This window comes from Diceros bicornis, chromosome 12, assembly GCF_020826845.1.
Source record: "Diceros bicornis minor isolate mBicDic1 chromosome 12, mDicBic1.mat.cur, whole genome shotgun sequence".
Lineage (NCBI taxonomy): Eukaryota > Metazoa > Chordata > Mammalia > Perissodactyla > Rhinocerotidae > Diceros > Diceros bicornis.
In genome coordinates, this window is record NC_080751.1 from 22,378,612 (window position 1) to 22,402,756 (window position 24,145).

At 45.9% G+C, this 24,145-nt stretch overlaps 1 protein-coding gene across 4 annotated transcripts in view; it reads left to right on the plus strand.

Annotated features, from left to right (window-relative positions):
- The first annotated feature begins 204 nt into the window (after positions 1 to 204).
- The window catches only part of SPRED2 (sprouty related EVH1 domain containing 2), a 114,392-nt gene continuing 90,451 nt past the window's right edge, over positions 205 to 24,145 (plus strand). For 3 of the 4 annotated variants that reach the window (XR_009221666.1, XR_009221665.1, XM_058551077.1), the window contains exon 1: positions 446 to 1,015. Coding sequence is in view for 2 of the 4 variants with exons in the window: in XM_058551077.1 (XP_058407060.1) it covers positions 990 to 1,015 (26 nt within the window). In the remaining 2 variants the exon portion in view is untranslated. The other variant, XM_058551078.1, reaches the window with a different exon arrangement.

The window sequence follows — 24,145 nt, forward strand, 5'->3', positions numbered from 1 at the left end:
ACCCCTCCGGCTCTTCCCTGAGCTGAGCTGCCCGTCTCCGCCCCCTCCTTCCCGCCCCGGATTCTTAATCCAGGGGTTTGGAAGGAGGGAGGGAACCAAACAGGAGCCAGATGTGTGCGAGTCCCGGGCTCCTGCCTCCTCCCTCCTCTCGGGCATCTTAAAACCCGGAGCGCTCACAGAGAGGGATCCGGAGCCAGACAGACGGCGAGCAAACAACTCCGCTCCAAGGCTCCTCCGGGAGTGGAAGCCCGGAGGGAGGGGGAGAAAGGAAGCCGGGCATGCTCAGTAGGCGGGACAAAGTTTTTTTTTTTTTTTCTCTCTCTCTCTCCTTTTTTTTTTTTTCGGTCGCAAGTAGGAAGCTTTTTGCACTCCACCACCTCTGGCCGCTGGGAAGACGTCATCGCTTCCGCCCTACTTCCTCCTCCTGTTGGCGGCGGTGAGAATCCAATATGGAGTAAATCGGTGGAGTCGAGAGATGGGGCTCGGACGGGGCGCCCTGCACCGCCTCCCAGGCGCACCTCCCCCAGCCGCCGACCGCTCCCCGGAACCGTGATTGGCCCGGCCCCCCGGGGCGACCCCGCACCGAGCCCCCACCCGCGGCCGGCCCTCTCCTCCTCCTCCTCTCAGCAGTCCCCGTCGCCCCACGGCGCGCTTGTTTTTCTCCTCCTCTCCCCAGCGCCGTCCCCTGCCCAAATCTCTCCCCCTCCGCCCGCTCCCGAAGCCCCCGAACCCCGCCCGCCTCGCCCCTCGGCGCTGCGACGCTCACTCCCCCCGCAGCTTGCCTTTGCACCCCTTTCCCCAAACCTCACCCCGCGCTCCGGTCGCCCTGCTTCCCCTTCTGCCTTCTGCGGCGCCCCCTTCATCTGTAGCCGCCCCCCCCCAACCAAATCAGGCGATCTCCGGAGATGTGAAGAAGGAGGGTGAGCGGACAGGAAGATGAAGGGAGCAAAGCTGCCCGCCGCGGGACAGGCGTCTAGGTGAACAGGAAAATGACCGAAGAAACACACCCGGACGAGTAAGTTTGGCCGCGGAGTGGGACGAGGGTATCCCGCGGGGACAGCGTGGGGGCCGGGGCTGAGGACGCGAGTGGGGACGCTGGTTGGGTGAACTTGGCATAGGGTGCAGCGACTCGCTGGCCTGTGGGGTTTGGGACGCGAGATTTCCCCCCTTGTTGAAGTGAGGAGGGGGCAAAAACTGCTGCGGCCGACAGGGGCGCGCCTTGGGTCGGCGGGCTGGTGGCCGCTGCGGGGGCCAAGGGCGCGCGGGTGACCTCGGGGCGGTCCCCGCTCCCTCTCCAGGGACTCACAAACACCCCTTCCCCCCCGAAATCCTCGGCGGCTGGAGCGGAAGACCTGACACCCCCGCTCCGGTTTCCTGGGGTCGGTGGATTTTTACATGCTGACTTTGTGACTCTCCCGCCCCGTCGCTCGCCCGCAGTCCCTTCGGGAGCCCACTGGGGCCCAGGCTCCGCCATTTCGTTTTCTTGAATCGCTCTCATTTGCATACCACATTTTCATTCATAAAAAACACGGCAGAGCGAGAGGAGGACTGGGCTCCGGCTGCGCGGGGGTCTGCGTGCGCCCGACTCCCTGCGCCGCCCGAGGGGTCCGGCGGCGCGTGTGAGTGTGGGTGCACGCGCTGATGGCCCGGGACAGGCGCCCCGCGGGGTCGGGGCAGCTCGGGGGGCGGATCCCAGTCGTGTGCGGCGGGGGCGGGCGGGAGCGTGCGGGGCAGCGCGCTGCAGGCCAGTGTGTGTGTATGTGAGTGTGCGCGCGTGCACAGGCGTGCGTGCCCGGCCCGCGGGAAACAATGCTCGGGGCGCGCCGCCCAAGGGGCTCCCGGGCAGACCTGCCGCCCGTGAGACTGGTGCCTTTCTCCGGCCCCGGGCCCCGGTGCAGCTCCCTCCGGCCTCGCGATCGCCGAGCAGGGTTTGGCTTTCTCCCACCCTGGCTCGAGGCGTTTCCAGTCGCGGGTGCAACCGAAGCTGTGCCCGGCGCCTGAGGTCGTCGGCCTCGGGTCCGAGCGGTCACCGCACGGCGGCTGCAGCCGCTGCTCAGCGGCTGTGCCCGCCACCAGCCACTTTTTTTGTGAATAAGACGCTCTCCTTTATTGTCACATGATATCCCTCCCCTCCTCCCCTGCACATTCATAAATCCGGAGCCTGCCTCGGCTCCTTTCATTCAGTGCTGCCATTAGCCAAGGTAGCGGCGGCGCTGGCTTGGGCGCAGGGAGCGGGTCTGCAGCCTCCGGGACGCGCCCTGGAGGGAGGCCCCTCGCGTGTCTGTGGGGCGTCGGGCTGCCGGTAGTCAGCTCCCGAGGCCCCGGGTCTTTTGCCCCCGCGAGCATTGAGACTTGGTGCAGAGAGGGGAAGTGACTCAGGGCTGGGCGACGGGGAGGGCTGCTCTTGCAGCAGGTGACAGAAAGCTGTTTTCTACTCTTAAGAATCTACTCAATTTTTTTTGAATGCCCGTTTATCCTTTGGCGTCTGCTGTTGCCAGGCTGGATGGAGAGGGTTGGGGAGGGCTGGGGTTTGAGAAAGGGAATTTCCTTCTTGTGGGTCCCCAGGGAGTTTTGACTGCAGTAACCCCTGGTCTGCTGGACACCCATAGCTGAATAGGATCCCGCCTGGTGTGCGTGTCGCAGCCGTCCGGCCACATCTGGTTTTTCTATTTTATACATTTTGCTTTGCCTTCATAGACAGTATCTTCAAATGGTAAAATGGAAAAAAGTTGCGCTTCTAGGGCTGAAATATGGAGGGACAGGAATATGCTGCTGGGCCTTGTCCCCCTTCAGACTTGACTAACAAACAGGTGTTTTTATGGTTCCTCGTTTGTCCCTGCACACACAAATAGCAGTAGTAGCAGTAAGTGACAGTTGTCATGCTCTGGGCGTCGGGATTCTTGGAGATTGGTTCAGCCACCCTACATTGGGTTCCTTGGCTCCATCTCTTGGGAGTACTGGCCAGGCCACTCCCTTTTCACAGCGGCATGTCTGCTTTGCATCCTACCCCACCTGGTATCCAAAGCAAAAGGATTTCTGGTGTGATCACCAGCAAGAAATAAATCTCTATTCCAGGCCTTCAGAGCAGTTCAGCATGGAAACCGGCTGCCCCCACTGCTGTCAGAAGCCCCATTGAGACAATGGATGTTTGAGGAAAAGTTCTGGTTTCATTTAGAGAATCAGAAAGCTGTAGTTCTTTAGCCCACTGCAGAAATGGCCTTCTCGGCATTACTTTTAATGTAATGACCTTGGCATGAAACATGAAATGCCTGGTAAGAAAACGGCTGCATGAGCTATAAACTGCCATTTGTGGACACTGTCCATTACATGTATTGTTCAACGTTGTTATGTAATGACCCATCTGAAAAATTCCTTTTAAATGTTAGTGCCAGGAAGAAAGTTTCTCCCTGAGTAATAGAGCTTGCTGTGAGTGCTTTTTTGGTTTTTTTTTTTTTTTTTGCTACTGCTGTCTGGAAGCTCAGAGCTAAAATTATTGCTTGATTATGGTAGCCATATTAGCCTAGGTTTTTGCTAGATTTATATACCCCTCCTCTATATGAATTTTAGTCTTCATTATCTCTTCTAATGGTTTTATGTTTGAGGTCCCTCAAATACCTTTTGGAAGTAGGCAGAGGTGTGTTACTTATAAAGAGAATTGGTGACATCAAACTGGAGACCTAGGGGAGATATATTTGTGCCTTAGGTAAAATAGATTTTCTTGGTAGTCCACATATATTTAAGGTTTTTATTAAACAATACAGATATTTAAACATCTGTTTAAATTTAAACATTTAGCATCAGAATACAATAAATCAGAAACTTGCAACTGGTTAAATTGTGCTTAATTTTAAAAAAAATAATAAATGTTTTATCTTCTAATGTTTTTTTTCTACGTCAATTTAACACTCCTCTCTAATAAATATATAGTAATTCAGGAAAGCTTGTCTGCTCTTTTCACTGATGGTCCTAAAAAATAGCTAGTGTGTAGAAAATACACTGACCCTTCTTTGATCCCACTCCAGACAGAAATGCACTTTAAGGTTTATAATTCTACAGACTTTTTAAAATAATTTAAAAAGTAAAGAACATCAACAAACTATTGAAAGTGGTGTTTTGTACATAGGAATGGAAAGTGTTTTTAAAATCATACATATTTTGTCTGTATCTTTAAAGCATTTGATCATGGCTATGAATGGTTTGGAAATTTGCAGACAAAGTGAAGAAACCCTTCTCAAGCGAGCTGTAACTCAGGAGCCATTGAGCCATCGAGCTGCCATTCAGCTTTCTATTTTGTTCCTTTCGCGAACTCTGCTCTGCAACACACATCTTGCTGAGAATGGATTTGCAGCTTCGCCCTCAGTCATATTTTTCCTGATGTTGAAAGATTTCCCATTAAAAAAAACAGGCTCAAATATTTTTGCTGAACCATTTCAAAGAAATTAGACATCAGAACTCTTATATCTAAATACTTGAGCTTACTTGCCAAAAGATGAGAATACTGTTGAATCATCACACTTGACAAAATTAAGAATAATTCCCTGATGTTTATAAAAGACTCAATCTTTTATAACAGGTCAATTTAGCCAGAGGCCAATCACCAATCCCACCTTAAATGCATTCGTAACATACTTAAGACTCAAGGCTTAGCCATTTGCTAACTTTCTGATCTAAGGCAAGTTACTTACGTATCTCACCTTGGTTTTATCTAAGTGAATGAAATGGGAATAAATATTATATGTCATGGAGTTGCTGTGAGAATTAAATGAGATATCCTATGTAAAGCTTACAGTCTAGCACCAAGCATAAATCAGTGTATGGTGTTGGCTCTTTCCAGGGTACTAAGATGGGTTTCTCACACACTCAGCTTGTTAATTTTCAAATAACCAGTTTAACTGATGAGGAAGCTTAAATAGAGTTACTTACCTAAGACAGCAAACATTTTTTATAGCATTTATTCATTTAGCCTTCTCAACAATCCTATGAGGTAGATGGTATTATTACCCCCACTTACAGATGAGCAAACTGAGGCCCAGAGAGGTTAAGTAATTTGCCCAAGGTCATGCCATTAGTAACTGAAGGAGCTGGGATTTGAGCAGCCCAGCAGCCTGGCTCAGGAAGGACTGTTTTTAGCCACCGTGAGGTACTGTCTCAGCAGGGAGACGGGGATCAGCCGTAGTTGTTCTGACTTCAGAGCTCACACCATGTCTGCCAGTCATGCTGTCCCTAATTCTGAATTGGTGACAGTCTGTCACCATATCAAGTCCTTAATTTATCAAACTCCTCTGTCAGTTCGATCAAGTCACCATCTTGCCATAATTTTTTCCACTTCCCCTCCCTGAAAATGCTATGAGGCACATACTGAATTAAAGTGAATTTAAATAAACTAGGGCTTGAGAATTCTGAGATACACATTGAGATAATAGGAGGAGTGTGAATTCAGAGTTGATTATTACTGGAATGTTCGTTCTGCAGTCATTGAAATAACAGTTGTGGAAATTAGACCTGATACAACAAGTATTGATCCATTTTCTTTGCTTCAGCCTTCAAAAGGTGATGTGTTTCTGCTCTAGAATTCTTAAATGTTGAAAACATGGAGTTGACTTTGCAGAATTGGAATCTTGGTCCACTTATCAGAAAATCTTGAAAGGAAGACAAAACAAAACAACTTGGAAAGACCTGAACAAGCTTCTAAGCCAGGACATTGTCATTGTATGAAGTCAGAGTGCCTACTGCATGCCCTTACTGTACAGCTTGTCAGGTGGTGGGCCTGGGCTAACTCCATCTGCTGGGCTTGTTTCCACAGGGATGTTAGCAGATGCTACCTCCTTTCTAACTATAGCTGATCCCCTCTGCTTTCCAGTTTCTTTCGCCAATAAAATACATAAAAAGAGAATCAATACAAATACCCAAACTATTCTGCCTTGACAGTCTGCTTACTTGTGCTCTTTTTTCTGGAATTCTCTTCTTTCTTCCTTCCTTTCCCCAACAAGTGAAATTCTGGTCATTCCCCCCAACCAGCTTTTCCTTTTGTGAGGTCCTCCTAGACTTTCCACATCCTCACTCTCTGAGTCAAAATTGAGGACTCTTTTTTTTTTTTTTTTTAAGGTTTATTTATTTATTTATTTCCCCCCTGCAAAGCCCCAGTAGATAGTTGTATGTCATAGCTGCACATCCTTCTAGTTGCTGTATGTGGGACGCGGCCTCAGCATGGCTGGAGAAGCAGTGCGTCGGTGCGCGCCCGGGATCCGAACCCGGGCCGCCAGCAGCGGAGCACGCGCACTTAACTGCTAAGCCACGGGGCCGGCCCTTGAGGACTCTTTATAGCAGTTTTTCCCCACGCTGTATGGCAGTTATCACCATTTAGAGTGGGCTTAGATTCTGGCCCAGACTATGAGTTTGTTAGATCCAGGGTTACCTCTCAACTGCCTAGTTTTCTAGTTGTTGGCCCAATACCATTGGGCACATTATGGTTGCTTAGTAAATGTCTGTTGAATTAAAAAGGGGATTTCATTATTATTATTATTTATTTATTTATTTTGATGAGGAAGATTGGCCCTGAGCTAACGTCTCTTGCCAATCCTCCTCTTTTTGCTTGAGGAAGATTGTCCCTGAGCTACCATCTGTGCCAGTCTTCCTCTATTTTGTATATGGGACGCCACCACAGCATGGCTTGATGAGCGGTGTGCAGGTCTGCGCCTGGGATCCCAGCCTGGGAACCCCGGGCTGCCAAAGCAAAGCACATGAACTTAACCATTACGTGACTGGGCCAGCCCCTAATTATTTTAAAATGCTGTTCCATCCCTGCCAACTAATGCAATAATTACAGTTGTTGTATTTGGTTAACTTAGGGTATGCATAAGCCTCCTACTGAGAAACTCTATGTTCACACGAAGCCCTTGGCGTGTTTTGTGGAAATTGGGTGCAGAACTGTCTGGTGGTGGTGATCTGTGATTGACAATTCAAAACCATTTTGACTCCAGTCCCTGTTGTGGGAACTGGGAAGTAGAAGATCTTGGGCACAATAAGCCAGGGCCTGTGTTTCTGCCTCTGCAGGAGGATCTCTGCAGAAATCACAATATTAACAATTTGCAGTAGCTGCAGGGTTCTGATGGAGTCTGAACACTTGAAGTTGGAGACATCTGTGCTGATGAACTCCAGTATTGGCATAGTTCCTATATTACTGGGCTGAACACAAATACACAGTCTTAACAGCGGAATCCTCAGAAACTGAACAAGATGATAATAGAGGCAGAGCAGGAAGTTTTGGTGTGTGTGGTTGTTTGTTTTGGCTTGTTTTCTCTTAAGTAAATTGGGCTGATTGTTTTTTTTTTTTAAAGACCCAGTCATATCAATAAACTCTTAACTATTCTTATAAATGTTTCTTTTAATCAATATTTAAAGCTAGAACATTGATGATATTTTAAGGCATTTTAGTCACTGGAGTAGAAGGAATATTTTGGAGTGGTGCACACAGTGCTCTGTGGAACAAAATGCATTTTCTGTATGCTTGCCCTGGGTAGGCATGAAGGATTGTTACCATGGCTTGACATGTGTTCCATGTCATGGAGAGGAAGTCAGGCCAGGATCTTAGTAAAATATGTGATATTAACTGGCATGGGAGTTCAATAAATTAAGGAACAACTGTTTGCTAATACTTATTTCTGAGGTAATCTTTGTCAACAGTATGTTCACATGTGGCATATTACACACATGATAGCAAATTGTGCTTATGTTCCTTATGCTACTCTCAAAGTATAGTTTAAGATTTACTTAAAAACAAAATTTCTAAGGGGCAAGAAGGGTCGGGGGTGGGCACAAGAGGTGAAGGGATGCATTTATATGGTGACTGACAAACAATAATGTACAACAAAAATTTCACAATAAAGAGAAAAAAATTTTCTGTGTTTACTTGCACTTAGAGCGTAGAGGTGAAGAAATGGATTTAGACTCTACCCTAGTATTTAGCATTTGTAATTGAAGAGATTAGAACAACACAGGCAGCTTCGAAGATGTATGGCTTTGGCTCCTCTGTGTACTGAAATAATGATTTTCAAATCTGTTTGTTTTCATTCTAAATATATTCCCTGTGGTCCGTTCATTAACGATAAAACTTAATTGTCAGGTTAAGTGTTTTAATTTTTTTCTCTAGTTCATCTAGTAATGACATCTCTGTCTTTTCACTTTCGTTATTTATTTCTCTTATTTCTTTTTCTCATTGCATTGCTTTGGCTCTGGCCTCCAGTATTGCTTTTTCCCAGATAAGCACTGTTTATTTTGTATTTGCATCCCACCCTCACTGAGAATGCACAGAGAAGCTTGGCCCGTCTGCCCTTCTAGGTGTGGGAATAATAGCTTGTTAACCCATCTACCCACAGCCTGGCAGAGTGCTGCGTCTATAGTCGGCTTCCTGCAAATGTTTATTGATTGGTTAAAATAAATATTTATTAATTGAAAAATAATTTCACCTTATATAAAAATTTAAACGATTATTCACATTGTACCTACAACCAAAAAGACTTTGAGGTTGCTTTTTCAAAACTACCAAAAGGGGCAGACTGCCATGATGGTAATGGAAGAAACATGGGCTTTGGGGTCACACCCTGCCTCTGCCCTCTGCTGACGAAGGGACTCTGGCAGGTGTCCTAAGTCACGAGCCCTGGGTTAATGTAATCGAAGTTCATTCTGCTACCTACTTCTTTGGCAGTTAAAAAGTGGGAATGTGATAGTGAAGGTAAAACATTTTAGCACAGCTCCTGATAAATCCGGAATTCAGTGGCCCTCATCCACCTCTGGTAGATCTCACATCATGTAGCAAAGTATCATTTATTTTCAGAATTTAGAAGGCAGAGGATTTTCATTACCTATTTTAGCCTCACAGCAACCTTTTGAGGCAGGAAAGGAGACTCTCACTTTATGCCTAAGGGAGTTGAAGTGACTCGCTCAAGGGGGTTTGTGGGAGGAGAATTAGAACCTAGAAGTCAGGTTCTGCTTTTCATTTGGCTTTATAGAATAGCACTTTACTTTGGGCACTTTGATATCAATAACGCCCAGCTGACAATTGGCCCCTTTACTCAGTGATCTTAGTTGGCTGTGCTTTTTGAGATTTTATGTCTTTTAGTAGCTTGTCTTCTCTCTTACTGTCGGCGTACTTACCTATAGTAGCATCATTGGCTCTCTTGCCATCCCTGTCTGTGGTTTAGAAATCATACTACCAACAGCATTCAAATTGTTTCTAAAACAAGAGTCAGTAGGCTTGGGGGGGATGGGTGGGACTGACAGTTCTCTTAGGAGTAAATTGGCTTATGACTTGTTTTTTCTACTTGCCTGCCATGTTGGTGTTTGCATTTTATATTTCCAGCCAAGGAATAAAGTGGATGCTATCCCAGAGGGTTAATGTAATCATCAACATCCTAATAATTTTACTCATTTTTACAGACCTTTTAAAGCTGCACAAGTGTGAATATAGTCAATATAGCAATTACATTTCTCTCCTTTGCTTAATTACATTTCTCTGACCTTTGCTTAAGTCAAATCTGGGATTTTTCTCAGGTTCAAAATTCCAAAACAGGTCTGCTCTGCCAGGATGGTGTGCACTGGCTCAATGTTACCTCTGGCCCTGAAGGCCTAATGGTTGCCTTCTCATTACTCTGTATGTGAACAGGTTTCAATCAGGAGTCCGCTGTTTGTAAACCAGTTTTGAGGCCCTTAGGGTCTGTTCTTAGATGTCTTTTATACTAAGGAAAATTAGGGGACACTAGATTACAGGTGACCATTTGGAGGGTGGTAGACTTTGAATCTAAAGAACTTGACTTTAGAACATACTTGGACCCTAATTGCAAAGCCATGTATAAATTATTTTATTGGATAAAATAAATGACAGTGGGGGTGAGGCCAGAGGAAAGGGAGCCACTAGCTGTTGAGTGCCATTCACTTACTGCACCTAATGTACCAGACACCTAATCTGTGGGAAAGTGCCAGAGCTGTGACTCAGAGGGAGTCTGCCCTCAGGATCTTACGTTCCAGGGTGCTGGGCACTTTCATATGCCTTAAGGGGATGAGGACAGATTGTCTTCATGATTCACTAACTGACTGTCAGAGTTGTTTACTTTTCCTTCCCCCTCTTCTGCAGGGTTCCTCCTGGAGCTGCAAGCATTGGGATTCCCAGATTTGGGGTCGGGGGGGACTCTTCATACAGAGCATTAAAGGAGGGACATGCCCGTCCCAGAATCCCCTAACAAGTTCTTCAAGTTATTTTTAGGGTGAGTGTGTGTGTGTGTGTTGTATGTGCATGCACGTGCGCACTCACGTGTGGATGGAATATGTCCGACAGTCAAGCATCCACAAACTACAGGCAAAGAAGAGATTCAGAGAGGTTAAATACTTTGTCTGAGGTCACAGAGCAGGACTTGTTATTTTTAACCCAGGTCCTTTGCCTTCAAATCCCATGTCTATAGAACAACATTATGTGTCATAACTTCACAGAGCCTCACATTTCTCAATAAAAAAATTGTGTGTACAGGGGCCAGCCCGGTGGCATAGCGGTTAAGTGCACGTGCTCCGCTTTGGCGGCCTGGGGTTCACACATTCGGATCCTGCTTGTCAAGCCATGCTGCGGTGGCATCCCAGATAACATGGAGGAAGATGGGCACGGATGTTAGCCCAGGGCCAGTCTTCTTCAGCAAAACGAGGAGGATTGGCAGGTGTTAGCTCAGGGCTGATCTTCCTCACAAAAAAACAAAAAAAATGTGTGTACAGCTTGATTTGTATTACTGTTGAGCCACTGAAATTAGAATTCACTTAGAATCCTGTAAATGCCTCGAAACTGTGAGGTGACATTTCTTCCTTGCATTCCTGTTCAGCTCTGTGGAGTAGGGAACCAGTGCCCACAGAGGAGGCCTTTGCTGTTCTCAGGTAAAGAGCAGCTCTACAGATACCTCTTGTGGAAAGAGAACCAGCCACCTTACCCGTGATGGAGAGCGTGTGTGAGCAGAATGGCTGACAGAGCACGGTATTCTCCTGAACCTGTGTTTTAGCCTAACTGTTTTGAGAGGAGGATCAAACTTGCATGTAATAGGGAATCACCTGGAAATCTTGTAAAATGAGGTTTCTGATTCAATAAGGCCTGAGATTCCACATTTTTAACAAACTTCCAGGTGCTGCTGGTGCTGTTGATCCGTGGACCACACTTTGAGTAGCAAGGGCCTCTCTCTCTATGGCTGTGATGACGGTGAGCGCACAGCTGCCAGGTTGTGTCTTCACAGGCGACTTCACAGACCTGGCATTTGGAATCTGTTGAAGCTCGGCGGACAAGAAGGTGGTGTTACACAGGGAGCGATGTTATCAGGGCCTGCACTTCCCCATCCCCAGCAGCACTTCGAGCTTTGAGGTGTAGCTTGATTTTAGATGGTAGTGTGCTAGAAGAATTTTCTCTTCTTATGGCTTAAAAAAAGTTCTTGATGAATGCCAGGAGGCCCAAAGGATCCATCACTTAAAAAGAAATACAAAGTCCCAGCACTTCGTGTGTAATGTCTCACGATCAGCTGGCATTCTGCAGCTTCCAGACGAATCAGTCTTGTATGGAAAGCCTGCAGCCCTGCGAAGCAGGCAGGCTCAGCCCTAGAAGAAATCACAGGAAGTAATTAAACAGAGAAGGTCAGAGAAAGAGGAAGTGGTTGTGTTGTTTCTGATGCGAATAGCATTGTTGTTCCTGGGGATCAAGATGATGATGTTTAAGTCTTCTGGAATGTGACTGCTTGGGGATTTGATTGTATTTAAATTGAAGCCCTTTTAGTTTATTCTTTTAGACAGCAATCTAGTTAGGAAATGAATTGCTTTTAGGTCTTATCAGGAATCCCTATGTGCCTCAGCAGAAGTCTTAAGCAGGGAGTTGCTTATAGCTTGGCAAATTGCACTTAAATGAAATGAATGTCAAGATTATTAGAGGTTAATTTTAGGTGTCTGGAGTTCTCCCTAATTCTCTTGATTAAACACTTTAACATAATAGTTTCCTTAATTGGAATAATGATGGAATATTAGCATGCATATTAAACCATTTACCCAAATTTGAATAGGGTTAAAATGCAAATTATCCATCACTTGTCAGTGCTTACTCTTTAGAGGTAATTCCTGGTGAGGGATGGGGAAGAGACTGGAACACGAATCTGAATGGGGCTTTCTATTGAGGCCGCACTGCTAGGAAAGGCAAGAATAGACCAAAGGACTGAAGTAAGTGAGAGACCCTTTGTTTCCCCAAAAAAGAGGTACTAAAGATACCAATGCCTGGCATAGTAATAACTCCAACCTGGAGGTACATGTAATGGGAAATCTGAAATGAGCTGACTCTAGACCCTCTCTGGTTGTATCTTCATTAGCCTGTCATATTTTTCTTTCAGAGGAAGGTGATAAGAGACTTAAAGTCCCTCCCTATCATTTAGATACCCCCTCTGAAGTCTTGAATTGATGCCACCACCCAGCAGTTCCCAAACAAGTGCCTGGGAACCCATAAGCACCCATAAGTGTTGTTTGTGAACCAAATACATAATGTCAGATATTATATATAATATATATATTACTTTTTCAGTGCACATAGCTGCATATAAAATACAACCTCACTAAAATACTGCTGCATTCACAGTGCATGTTTGTGATATTTGTCTCAACTCACAGTTATTAAAAAATACAGCTATAATCCCTGGAGAGGGGAGCTAGGCCCTGAGTTTTCTCCCTTTGAGTTCTTAGAAAGTTGGGAATCATTCCTGTGACCCTCATTCTGGAGCTAAGAACCTAAGTGTGATCATTCTGTAGGGGGTACATATACAGAGGGTGTGTTCCTACTCTGGGGCAGGTTGGGTGGCAGGTCTGAAGGAAGGCAGAGGATAAGTTTAGTTGGAGGTGGATGGGGGGAGTTGACAACGAGTCAGGACATCTCCCCTATGGACTTGGCATGAGGTTGGGTGTTCTCAATAAAGGAGGCGAGCTGGGGCGTGAGTTGTCTCTGTCTTCCAGCTCTTCTCCCTTTCCACTGGAGCAGTCAGCGTTGATAGAACACCAGTGCTGTGCAGCTCACACTCTTTATTTATTGTGGAAAAGAAGATACACCCCACACTAGAAGCTCTTGAATGGATACCAAGTAGCAAAGAAGATGGGTGCCAGTTGCCATGTGTGTAAGTTCTGGGAGTCAGGAAACTGAGGTTCGTATTCACCCTTTGCCACTAACCTGCTGGGTGACCTTAGGCCAGATGTCGAGCTTCTTCTCTGGACTCAGCTGTCTCATTTCTAAAATAAAAGCATTGAATAATATCATAATATTGAAGAACTCTTCTAGTTCCAAATATTGCAAGGAGAGTTCATGTTTAAAAAACTTTTGTTCTTATTTACAAGTATAATCTTTTTAAAAATAGAGACAAATGCAAAGAAGAAATTAAAATACCTCTTGCTGCACCAGCCAGGGGAGGGTTCACTTTCCACAAGGTGGGCCTTGTGTTTTAGAGGACTCAGGTGAGGATAGGGATGGTGTTTTGAGGGATGGGGCAGGTCAGGCAAGTTGGGGAGGAGGCATCTCGTGTCCATAGATTTCTTCCACGGGCAGGGAAACTACCTCTGTATTTATGCTGAGGGAGTTCAGAGAAAGAGCTGGTCCAGTTGGCTGAGGCTAAATTTGGGAGGTTATTGTGTGCCAGGCTAACAAAGTGGGTATTTGGACTTTTGTTCTTTAGGTTGAATGCAGCTGTTTAAGGTTTTGAAGCAAGAACTGATTAAGTGATATATTGGTAAATGCAAACTATTTAGAGGGTACAAGCTAGGCTGGAGTGGTGGGGGCGGGGGACGCTAATAATTGAGGCTCCACTATATCTGGGCAAGGCTTTTCTTTCTGGCTTTTATGAAATGCAGTAGGCATTGCTGTAGAAACCTTTGTTCCAAGAAGGTTGTTGTTATGTTTACTGGAAGATGATCAAGGGTGCTGTGAGATTCAGAACAAAATTAACCAACTTACTCTGTAGATCAAACTTACAGCCTGGAAATAACCCAAATGAGGGTTTTTGTTTTTAGTATTGTTACTTCTGCAGGAACACAGCACTGGTCAAGTGAAATGCCCTTGTGAAGTGGAAAATACATTGTCCTTTCTCAATAGAGTAAAATGGTTGCAACCTGACCATAAAATTGTAGAACTGGGGAGGATCTTAGGAAAATACCAGCTCAGCTCCCTTCCTTTACACGTAAATCACAGTCCAGAGAGGTTGAGTGAGGAACCCAGGGTCACACAGCTAGTTGGTGGTTTGGGATATACTGGCGAAGAGATGTCATTGGCCTTGGTTCCTGTCCTGTTGTGGGTGCTATGTTAAACATGCATGACAATTGCCACCCTCGAGTTGTTGAATCCTCAGGAGACAGGAAAAAGATGGTGGAAACATTCAATTCAGATCAATGTGGGCCGTGTTGATGGTCAGCCGTCAACACTGAATAGATTGCTAGCCTTGGTCAGCCCCTGTACAGGGTTGAGATAGATGCGCTTGCCAAATGCGGTTCCTGTGTGGCTCGCCTGCAGATGGCAGGTAGGGGACCCAAGGTATGGCTTCCACCTGTCATGTTTCAGAGAGAGGAAGGTAGGGAGTGGAGGCAGGGGAGGGCCTTCTTTTGCTCGCCATCCTGGGAAAGAGGAGAAGATGAGCCCTTAGATGAAAAGTTGAAATACATGTGACGTTCCAAGGTTTTTGCACCTGGGCACCAGCAAAAAAGGTGATGAAGCATTACCTATACTTGTTCTTCCTCCCCAGCTCCAGCGCCTTCTGTTCTCCCCATGTGTTTGCTTTTGGTGTTAACTGCCGAGGTGGTGTGGTCAGAGACAGCAGGAAGTAATATTTGATATGCAGGTCTCCTGGGGTGGGGGGGGTTGCTCGGTTCCAGGATGGGAAGGGTGGCGGTTTGGGCACATGAGTGTGAGAACTCCACGTACTTCTAAGCCAACAGGTGCTTACAGCAAAGAGAGGAAGGGAAGAGTCGACCGGCTGGTCATGTAATGAGCATTTTTTATGGTAGCTTTTTACTGTAAGTTTTCATGAGGCGGTTGCCCCATAGGTTAACTCCAGATCAAGTCGGGGTTATCCTCTACTGAATCATACAGCTAGTAAGTGTCGTGGCCAAGGGCATGTAGAAACCTAGGCTTGAGGAAGACTGAAAACAGTCCCCACACCAAGACACACTATCCCTGAGAGTCGGCGGTCCAGCAGACAGGCTGGGAGGACACACCCCGCTTTGCTGTGGTGAGACTTGATCTGCTTCCCAGTCCTGCTTTGAAACTCCACTTTTCAGTCAGGACTCCCCTTGGGATAATAAGATTCATACTGTTTGTATAGGATAGGAAACTTGTATTTTTTTAAAATTTCCTTCTCTTGGGGTTCTACACCCGCCAGCCTTTTGTTTTGCCTCGTTAATCCCTATCAGCTGGGCGTCCTTCTACTTAGAGAGTAAAAGATTCCTTGTGAGCCTGAAGATTCCATTGTGGAGTTTCAGGCTTCTCATCCTGGGTGCTTCTGGGTCATCCAAATGGTTAAGGTGCTTTGGTTATAAATGGTTTACCTGCAGATCCCTCCTTCCACATTCCTCTTGTTCCGCATGGAGCAGTACAACAGTGATTAGGAGGATTAGGCAGATGTGATCCACCCCCCACCCCTGGCATGCAGCCTGAAATGGACAGTTTATCACTAGGACAAGAGGCCCCAAGGTGGACTGTATCTGGGGCTGGTTTGGGATGCTATTGAGGACCCAACACCCTTCCATCTTTCCACTCTTACATTTCTCCTCCCTAAACCAACCAAGTTAGAATTTCACCCCCACCGCCTGTGTCAGTATTTTAAAAAATCCAGATTCTACTGTACCTCCAACTAATCCGAGTTTGGAAGAGGGGAACACCCAACCAAACCTAGAGGATTGTAACCAACCGAAACAGCATTGACCAGGGAGCATTTACTCTTTTTAAAGATCCCCGAGTGACAGATGTTAACTAGACTTATTGTGGTAATATATACAAATATCAAATCATGTTGTACACTTGAAACTAATATAATGTTATATGTCAATTACAGCTCAAAAAAAAAAAAGATTCCCCTGTCTATCACTGCCCATTAATTTATCCTGAGTAGTTGGCCATATTGGAGGGTATTCGAAAGGCCACACACATCCGTATCAGTGAACGGGAATGTTCTAAGAAATGTTACTCCTTCCCTTCCTGTTCTTTCCTCTTGGTTTCATCTCATTCAAGTTAGATAACAAATAATCTCTTAGGGAGGAAGATACCAAATTGATGTTACATGTGAAGGGAGATCATAAGAGACGATAAAAAATAAATTCTAATTGTTGATCCAAGAGGTCTTTTATTTAATAAAAATTCTAAAGCACACAAAAAAGTCACCTACAGCTGTCCAAAATTACGACTGTTTTTATTATTTTCAGAAAAGGTTTGGCTGAAACTTAAAAGCCCCATTAATTTTTTTCAGAAGTTTTCCTTGGTGATGTAACACAGATGCCTTTAGGATACAAATTTAGCTCTTTTAATGTTAAAGTAGTAAATAAAGAAATATAGAGGTGTTTTTTTATTTTCCTTTTTTTTTAGTGAAATGGGGACAGTTATTTTACAGGGAACAAGAATAGTTCTTGCATTTGACTTTTGACAAACTTCTGTTAACATGAGAGTAGTGTTTTCTCAAATTTAGAGGAAAACAAAGCTATAGAATTATATGCTTTTACCTAGAAATGAAAATACATTGACTTAAAACGGATGCCTCTAACAAAAACTGATGGCAGGTTTTAAGCTTGTAGCTTGTCACCCAGAAGTGTGGCGCTGCATGCGAATGTGGGGAAGGCTGAAAAATTGTTTTAATGTCTTAGGAGAAAATGTGAAGGGCACACCTAAAAATGGGACAGAATCTGGCACAATAATGTGAATGTACTTAATGCCACTGACCCATACACTTAAAAATGGTTAACATTAAATGTTATGTATATTTTGCCACAATTTAAAAAAAATGAAACATCAAACCAAAAAAATGGGACAGAGTCAACTAATGACTTAATAACTCAAAGACTTCTTTCCAGGAAAATGGCAGCCTGAACACAACTGCCTGGGCCTGTGCACTGCAGACCCTGAATCTATTTCACCTCCTCTTAGTAGATTTCTAGATTTCTAGCTTCCTGTGGGTCCCTGCCTGGTCTCCTCTCTCCCACCAAAAACTGCCTTCACAGAAGGGATTGAGGCGATTAACTTTGAGATTAGGTCTGTGGTGCCCAGTCGTGTATCTCCTTAAGGTTCCTGCAGTTGACCTAGCATGTGTGTTTCTTTCTATACTATGTCTTGACAAGGGGTTGGAACCTCTGAGAAAGTTCTAGAGGTGGGAACAGTTCTGCGGTAGAGCTAAGAGCAGAGGTGGTCTTGGTTGTGGTGGTGTGGGTGATGGGCCCTTTCCAGATGGGGAGACCAGAGTTGAGGAGGGTCAGCTCATTCAATCCTGACCAACCGATATGGCCTTGGGCAAGCACTTCATGTGCAGAGAGCCTCGGTGATTCTCAAGGACAGCAAGAATTCAGCTTCAGAGACTGTGACAGCCATATGGGATAATAATACACAAGACTGATACTCACACGTGTAAAAACCAGTCAGCTCGGCCCTTCCTCCTTTCCTTATTTGCAGACTAGAAGATTCATAATCAGGCAGGTGAAATTAAGAATCACTCAATTCAGACAAACGTGTGAGAATGAATATGTGCCGTAGCGCAGACCCGTGAAAAAGCAACTTGTTCTTTGAAAATGTTAGGCCCTTTTTTTGTTTTTTTAAGACTTGATGTTTCTCTCTTTGAGTAGTTTTACTAGGCATGTTGGTGTAAATTAGGTTGTTAGCATTTCTGAGGTGGCATACCCCTAGAGTGGGAATATTAGCAACTTCTTATGTAGCTTTTGTTGAATTTTTCAATAAAACTACTAATGAACATTAAATAAAATAAAAATAAATACACTAACTCTTACCAACAAGTACTCATTCTTGATGGTTGAAAATCTATACTCATTCATAAACTGTTTATAGATTTGACACTTTCTGGCCTTGGGAATACTTAAGTCACCACATTTGATACTTAATTTGTCAATCTCTATGTCCAGTAGAAAAAAAACAAATGTAATGAACTGCTCTGATAAGCTTTGGGGATAGGGTTATTCGTGGTCGAGAGCATATTTGTTCAGGTGAAAGCACACACTCCGCCCCAGGGATTGAAACACAAGAGCCGAAGATCTTACCAATTTAGGGAGCTGAGAAGTATGCCCTGTTCTACCACACCGGATGGCCCGTCAGTTCCTGTGGACACTTCTGTGATAAGGAACCCGCGTGCCCAGTGACTTGGGTGTGTGGCTCTGATGGTCAGTGAGTTCTTCTATGGAACCTCTGCCCTCTGCAGCAGCAACAATCGGTTCTCTTGTTCTGATGGCCCTGCTGATACAGGAAGGCAGTGCTCCTTCTTTTCTCTTCTGCTGGCCCAACATCATCCCGGTCTCCTTATCAGTACTCAGGTACAGCCATGTCTCCTGTAAATGGGGGCCCATAACTAGAAGTGCTTCTCCAGGTGCTATGGACCCTTAGATACTGTGGATATTTGCCTCTCTTCTTGCAGGCTAGGGTGGCCGGGGGCCACGGTCAGTGTAAAGGCACCAGGCTGTTTGCATGGAAAACACATGCTGCTCGTGCTGAGCCTGCACCCTTGATTTTCCTTTTTATGGCTCTATCGGTCACCATCAGCTGCTATGGGCTTTAGAGGTGTAGACATCTCTCCCCTTGAGAGGGGCGGGCAAAAAGCAAGCCCTCCCAGTGCCAGCGTGAGCACTTGCTGGGCGTGCTGTTGGCTCTAGGTGTGCTGGGCAGTGTGGGGAAGGGAGTTGCCTCCTGCTCCCAAGGATCTCTCCACTTCTAGGTGAAGGACTCCAGTCTGTTGTATTCCCTGGGTGGTATTCTTTGGTAGGGGTGCAGAAGGCCAGGAGAGAAGGTGAGTGAGCTGCTTATAGCACTGAGATAATTGTTTCTTGAAGCTGGTCCTGGGCCACCTACTTAGAGTCAGTAGTCTGGAGGGCTTGTTAAAATACACATCTGTGGCCCACCCAGACCTCTGGAATCAGCTTCTCTGGGGGTGGGGCCCAGGGAATCGACATTATTGAAAAGCTCCCTAGGTGATTCTTCTGCCTGCAAGCCCGAGTTTGAGATCCACTTCCTAAATTGTAATTACATCCTTGAGGTTCGTTTTCGCAAACGTCCAGCTACTGAGGACTCAGGAATTGTAAAGGCTACCTTTGTGCCTTACTCCAGCCACCAAGTGCTTTTAATAGTTCCTGAGTATGTGTTTACACGATCTGCATTTTATGAAGTCCATAAAGACATATTTACCCAACAACTCACCACTGCTCCAAAGGTCAGCTGTCCTCGGTTTGTATGAAAGGCATTTAACGCAAAGTCAATTAACACCAAGATAGAAACCAATTAAGGCAAGGAAGTGAGCTGTTGAGGCCGACATTCCATTCCTAACTTTTGTCCCCTGTTGTAGCTTAGTTTTACAAGTCCCTTTAAGCCATTTACTTCGCGTAGCCCGTGCCTGTGTGGCCAGTCACCGCATACAGGTAAAGTGCCCTTTATCGTGGCTTCATGTGGGAGTGCTGTTTAAAAGCGTGTAGTATAAGTAACTATTAAATGATGGCACGTTAGCACTGTGCAACTGACTGAAGCACCCTCCTGACTGCAAGCAGCGGGGACAGCAGCGGGGAGTGCCGGGGAGGAAGGGCAGGGCAACTCAGTCTCCCTCAGTGTTGCTTTCAGAGCCTGCTGTTGAATGAGTCCTGCCTGGGTCCAGAGCTGTGATTTCCTCCTTTGCAGAGTCATTCCTCAATGAATGGCTGGAAGATTAAATGAGACAGCGTGGGTCACGTGCTCAGCACAGTTCCTGGTACACGAAAGCAATCAATTTGAAAAAGGTATCTGTTGTAGCTGATAATGATTATTATAACAAAAATTGAAAACCCTGAGGGGTTAGCAGTTGCAGTAGGTCAAGAAGCTCAGCTGGTAGGTTTTTCCACAGTGAAGGCACCCAGAGCAAACAGCCTCAGGTCCTCCTGCACTGGCTGGGGCCCCATCCAGATGCCAGCCGGGCCTCCTCCTCAAAGGAAAGGTATGGAAATGCAATAGAGTCCTTCCTGTTAGACCCTGTGCATGACGTCTTTCAACCTACCTTCTTACCTTAGGAGAAAAAAGCTAGGTCCTCTTGTGATTTAATTTGGGAACCATTTTTATCTAGCGAGGTTAAGAACTGGAATGGTGAGTACAAGTAGTGAAGTAAAAAGGAGATTCTGGGGGCCGGCCCTGTGGCTTAGCGGTTAAGTGCGCGCGATCCGCTGCTGACAGCCCGGGTTCGATCCCAGGCGCGCACCGACACACCGTTTGTCCAGCCATGCTGAGGCCGCATCCCACATACAGCAACTAGAAGGATGTGCAGCTATGACATACAACTATCTACTGGGGCTTTGGGGGAAAAAAATAAAATAAATAAATAAATAAAAAAAAAAAAGGAGATTCTGCCTGAGAGGGTATAATCAAACGCCACAAACATGCTAAGGATCCCAGCGTGGGCAAGGGAGGCAGACACTGAAGGCTACCTGCGGAATCTTTGGCACCAGCACACCAAGTTATGCATTTATTTTGCATTTAAAATTATTCTTAAAGTCTTCATCAGGAAACAAAATTTTTGTTACTAGAGGGGAGGCTGTCGAAGTGGCTTTATCCTTTTTAAATAGTGTCCCAGGTGCAAATTGCTAAGAACTGCATTACTATAGGGAGGTGGTAGGGCTTCTTGATCAAAATCATAGGATTTAGACCAGTGCTGTCCAATGGAAATACAACAGGAGCCACATAAGTAAGTTTAAATGTTCTGCTAGTAGTGTTTAAAAAAAAAGTAAATATGGGCCGGCCTGGTGGTGCAGTGGTTAAGTTTGCACACTCTGCTTCGGCAGCCCAGGGGGTCTGGGTTGGATCCCGGGCATGGACCTAGGCACCGCTCATCAAGCCATGCTGTGGCAGCATTCCATATACAAAGTAAAAGAAGATGGGCACAGATGTTAGCTCAGGGACCATCTTCCTCAAGCAAAAAGAGGAAGATTGGCAACAGATGTTAGTTCAGGGCCACTCTTCCTCACCAAAAAAGGAAATAGAAACAGGTGAAATTAATTTTAATATATTTTTATTTAACTCTATATCCCCAAATTATCATTTCATCATGTAATCAGTTTTAAAAATTATTAGTGAACTATTCTTTTTTTTTAATAATTTTATTTATTTATTTTTTCCCCCAAAGCCCCAGTAGATAGTTGTATGTCATAGCTGCACATCCTTCTAGTTGCTGCATGTGGGACGCGGCCTCAGCGTGGCCGGAGAAGCGGTGCATCGGTGCGCGCCTAGGATCCGAACCCGGGCCGCCAGCAGCGGAGCGCGCGCACTTAACCACTAAGCCTCGGGGCCGGCCCTATTAGTGAACTATTCTGCAATTTTTTTGTACCACACCTTTGAAACACAGCGTGTATCTGACACTTGCAGCACATCTCATTTAGACCCGGTGTATTTCAGGTGTTCACTAGCCACATGGCTAGTGTCTACTGTGTTAGCACATCTGTAGACTAAGGCAGACCTGGTGTGAACTCCTCTGCTGCTTATTAGCCATGTGACCAGAGGTAAATTACCTGAACCTTAGAAAGCCTCAAATGTAAAAATGAGACCATAATACCTACTTTTGTGGGCTGTTGTATCAAGTCAGATGTATGTACATAAATGTATGGGTCCTTAAAGAGATGCTCTGTTCATCTGAGGTGCCTCATGAGTGCCAGGTGGATGTTACCGGCCTCTGGAAAGCAGTTTCAACTTGAAGCCTTGTTGAGAGGGCCTGAGGTCTAGACAGAAGGAAAGGGTCATGGGCCAGCCCGGTGGTGCAAGCGGTTAAGTGCTGGCACTCCGCTGTGGCAGCCGGGGGTTCGCTGGTTCGGATCCCGGGCGCACACCGATGCACCGCTTATCCAGCCATGCTGTGGCGGCATGCCATATAACGTGGAGGAAGATGGGCACGGATGTTAGCCCAGGGCCAGTCTTCCTCAGCAGAAAAAGAGGAAGATTGGCAGATGTTAGCTCAGGGCGGATCTTCCTCACAAAAAAAAAAAGAAGAAGGAAAGGATCGTGCCCCTCTGTTAAGCAGCTTGAAAGATGGAACCAGCAAGAAAGGACAGGGGCCCTAGAGACTGGTTTTGCGAGGAACTATCTCTGGAGCTGAAAACAGAGACTGATAAATCCTGTCTAAGCCGAGTGAATGGGCGTGGAGGATCTGGAGCCACTCGCCCATTTGGTTCATTGAAGACCAAGATTCTCCTAGACTGTGCCCAGGATTTGTGACTGTGCAGGGTGCCAGAGGGGACTCTGGGAAAGAAATAGAGGAGGAAAGGGGGCATGGCCTGGGTTGGTGGCGTTTGGGGGAGTTACCCTTCACAGACGTGCCATGTCATAAGCATTCTGATAATTCTTTTTTCTCTCCCTTTAGTCTTCTGGCTTCCTGGCCCAGCTTTTGATGTTTTTTATTGTTTGTTCTGAAAAGTATAAGTATTACTAGACCGTCGCATTCTCTTGTTTTAGTGGTATTTTAAGACACTCCCAAAGAGCCAAAGGGAGAACTATCCTCAAAATGCAGTTCTGGGGAGTTCCCTGTGCTCCATCGTCCTTTGTGATCACGCCAGGTGGAGCGTGCACGGATACAGTGTCTTCACAGGCAGAAGGACAACGTGATCCAGCCAGAGAATAAATACAAGTTGATCTCTCAGTTTAAGCAGACCAGACACCAAAATCTAGATTTGCAAAGCACGTGAATGCGGGTGTGTGTGACAGTCACCATGTGCGAAGACTCAGCAGAAAAGTGCTTTAAATAGGCAGCATCCCCCCATGCCGAGCAGGGAGAAGCTGCATGCCACGTACCCACCTCCCTGATTTACCAGCAGTTCTCCTGCGTCTGTGGCCACACAGCAACAGGTTGAGCCCCTTCGTGCTGAATCTTTGCTTGATGAGGACAGTTTAAATGGCCCTAAAGATTGTCATTTGATGGGTTTTCACTGCATATGGTGTTTTCCTTGAATTCAGCCATAGGTATTAATCATCTCCTAACACCACACAGAGATATGTAGCCATCTCAAGTTCCTGTTATTTCGTTGTTAGTTCACATTATTAATCATCTCCTAACACCACACACAGATATGTAGCCATCTCAAGTTCCTGTTAAGAAGTCAAGTTATTTCATTGTTAGTTCCCATTAGCTACAAGGCCAGAGACTTTCTGTCATGGGGCTTGTAGCCATGAATAAAGGAGCTGAGTGCCCCATTTGAGAAAGGACTAAATTTTCCACTGCCCCAAGTAGTGTCCAGTGACTTGGATCAGAAGCCCGTGTGAGCCGCCGGGAGCTGGTGGCTTGGTGGAGGGCCTTGCCTCATTCGTGGGTCTGTGCTCTCAGGAAAGGTGAATCTTATCTCTAAGAAGTGTGGCTCTCTTTATCAGGCCATTCCGTAGAACAGGTTCGCTTCCAACAAGGGTCAAAAGGAGAACTTGATGTTAACTATTGCTGGCCTGTCTCTCACCTGCAGCCAGGAGAGCTGATTTGCCAAGCAGAAGGAAAGTGAAATAATAACACATCCTAAAGGGTGTGTTTCTACCTGCCCCCGACCTTCCATCCCCCCACTGCCCAGAAAATCCTCCCCAGAGATGGAAAGTCAGGACATCTCAGGTGTAGGGCACAGAAGATACAATGACCAGTTTCATTTCCACCACCAATTAGGCCCCTTGTCACTGCCTCTCAAAGCTCCTTGCAATCTTAGAGACAAACTTGGGTGCCCCCCAAGCAGATAAAATATTGGGTCCGACCTAGCAAAACTAGGCTGTGTGATTTTTTGCGGGGGGCACAGCTGGTATCGCTTTGGGTTTTTAACATTTCAATTCATTTTTCTTGACTGCTGTGAAGAGTGAATTACAGGAAGGGGGTTGGAGGATTAGCAAGTTTGTGGGTATAGATTTGGGTGGAGAGGATTAGGAAATCTAGTTTCTCAC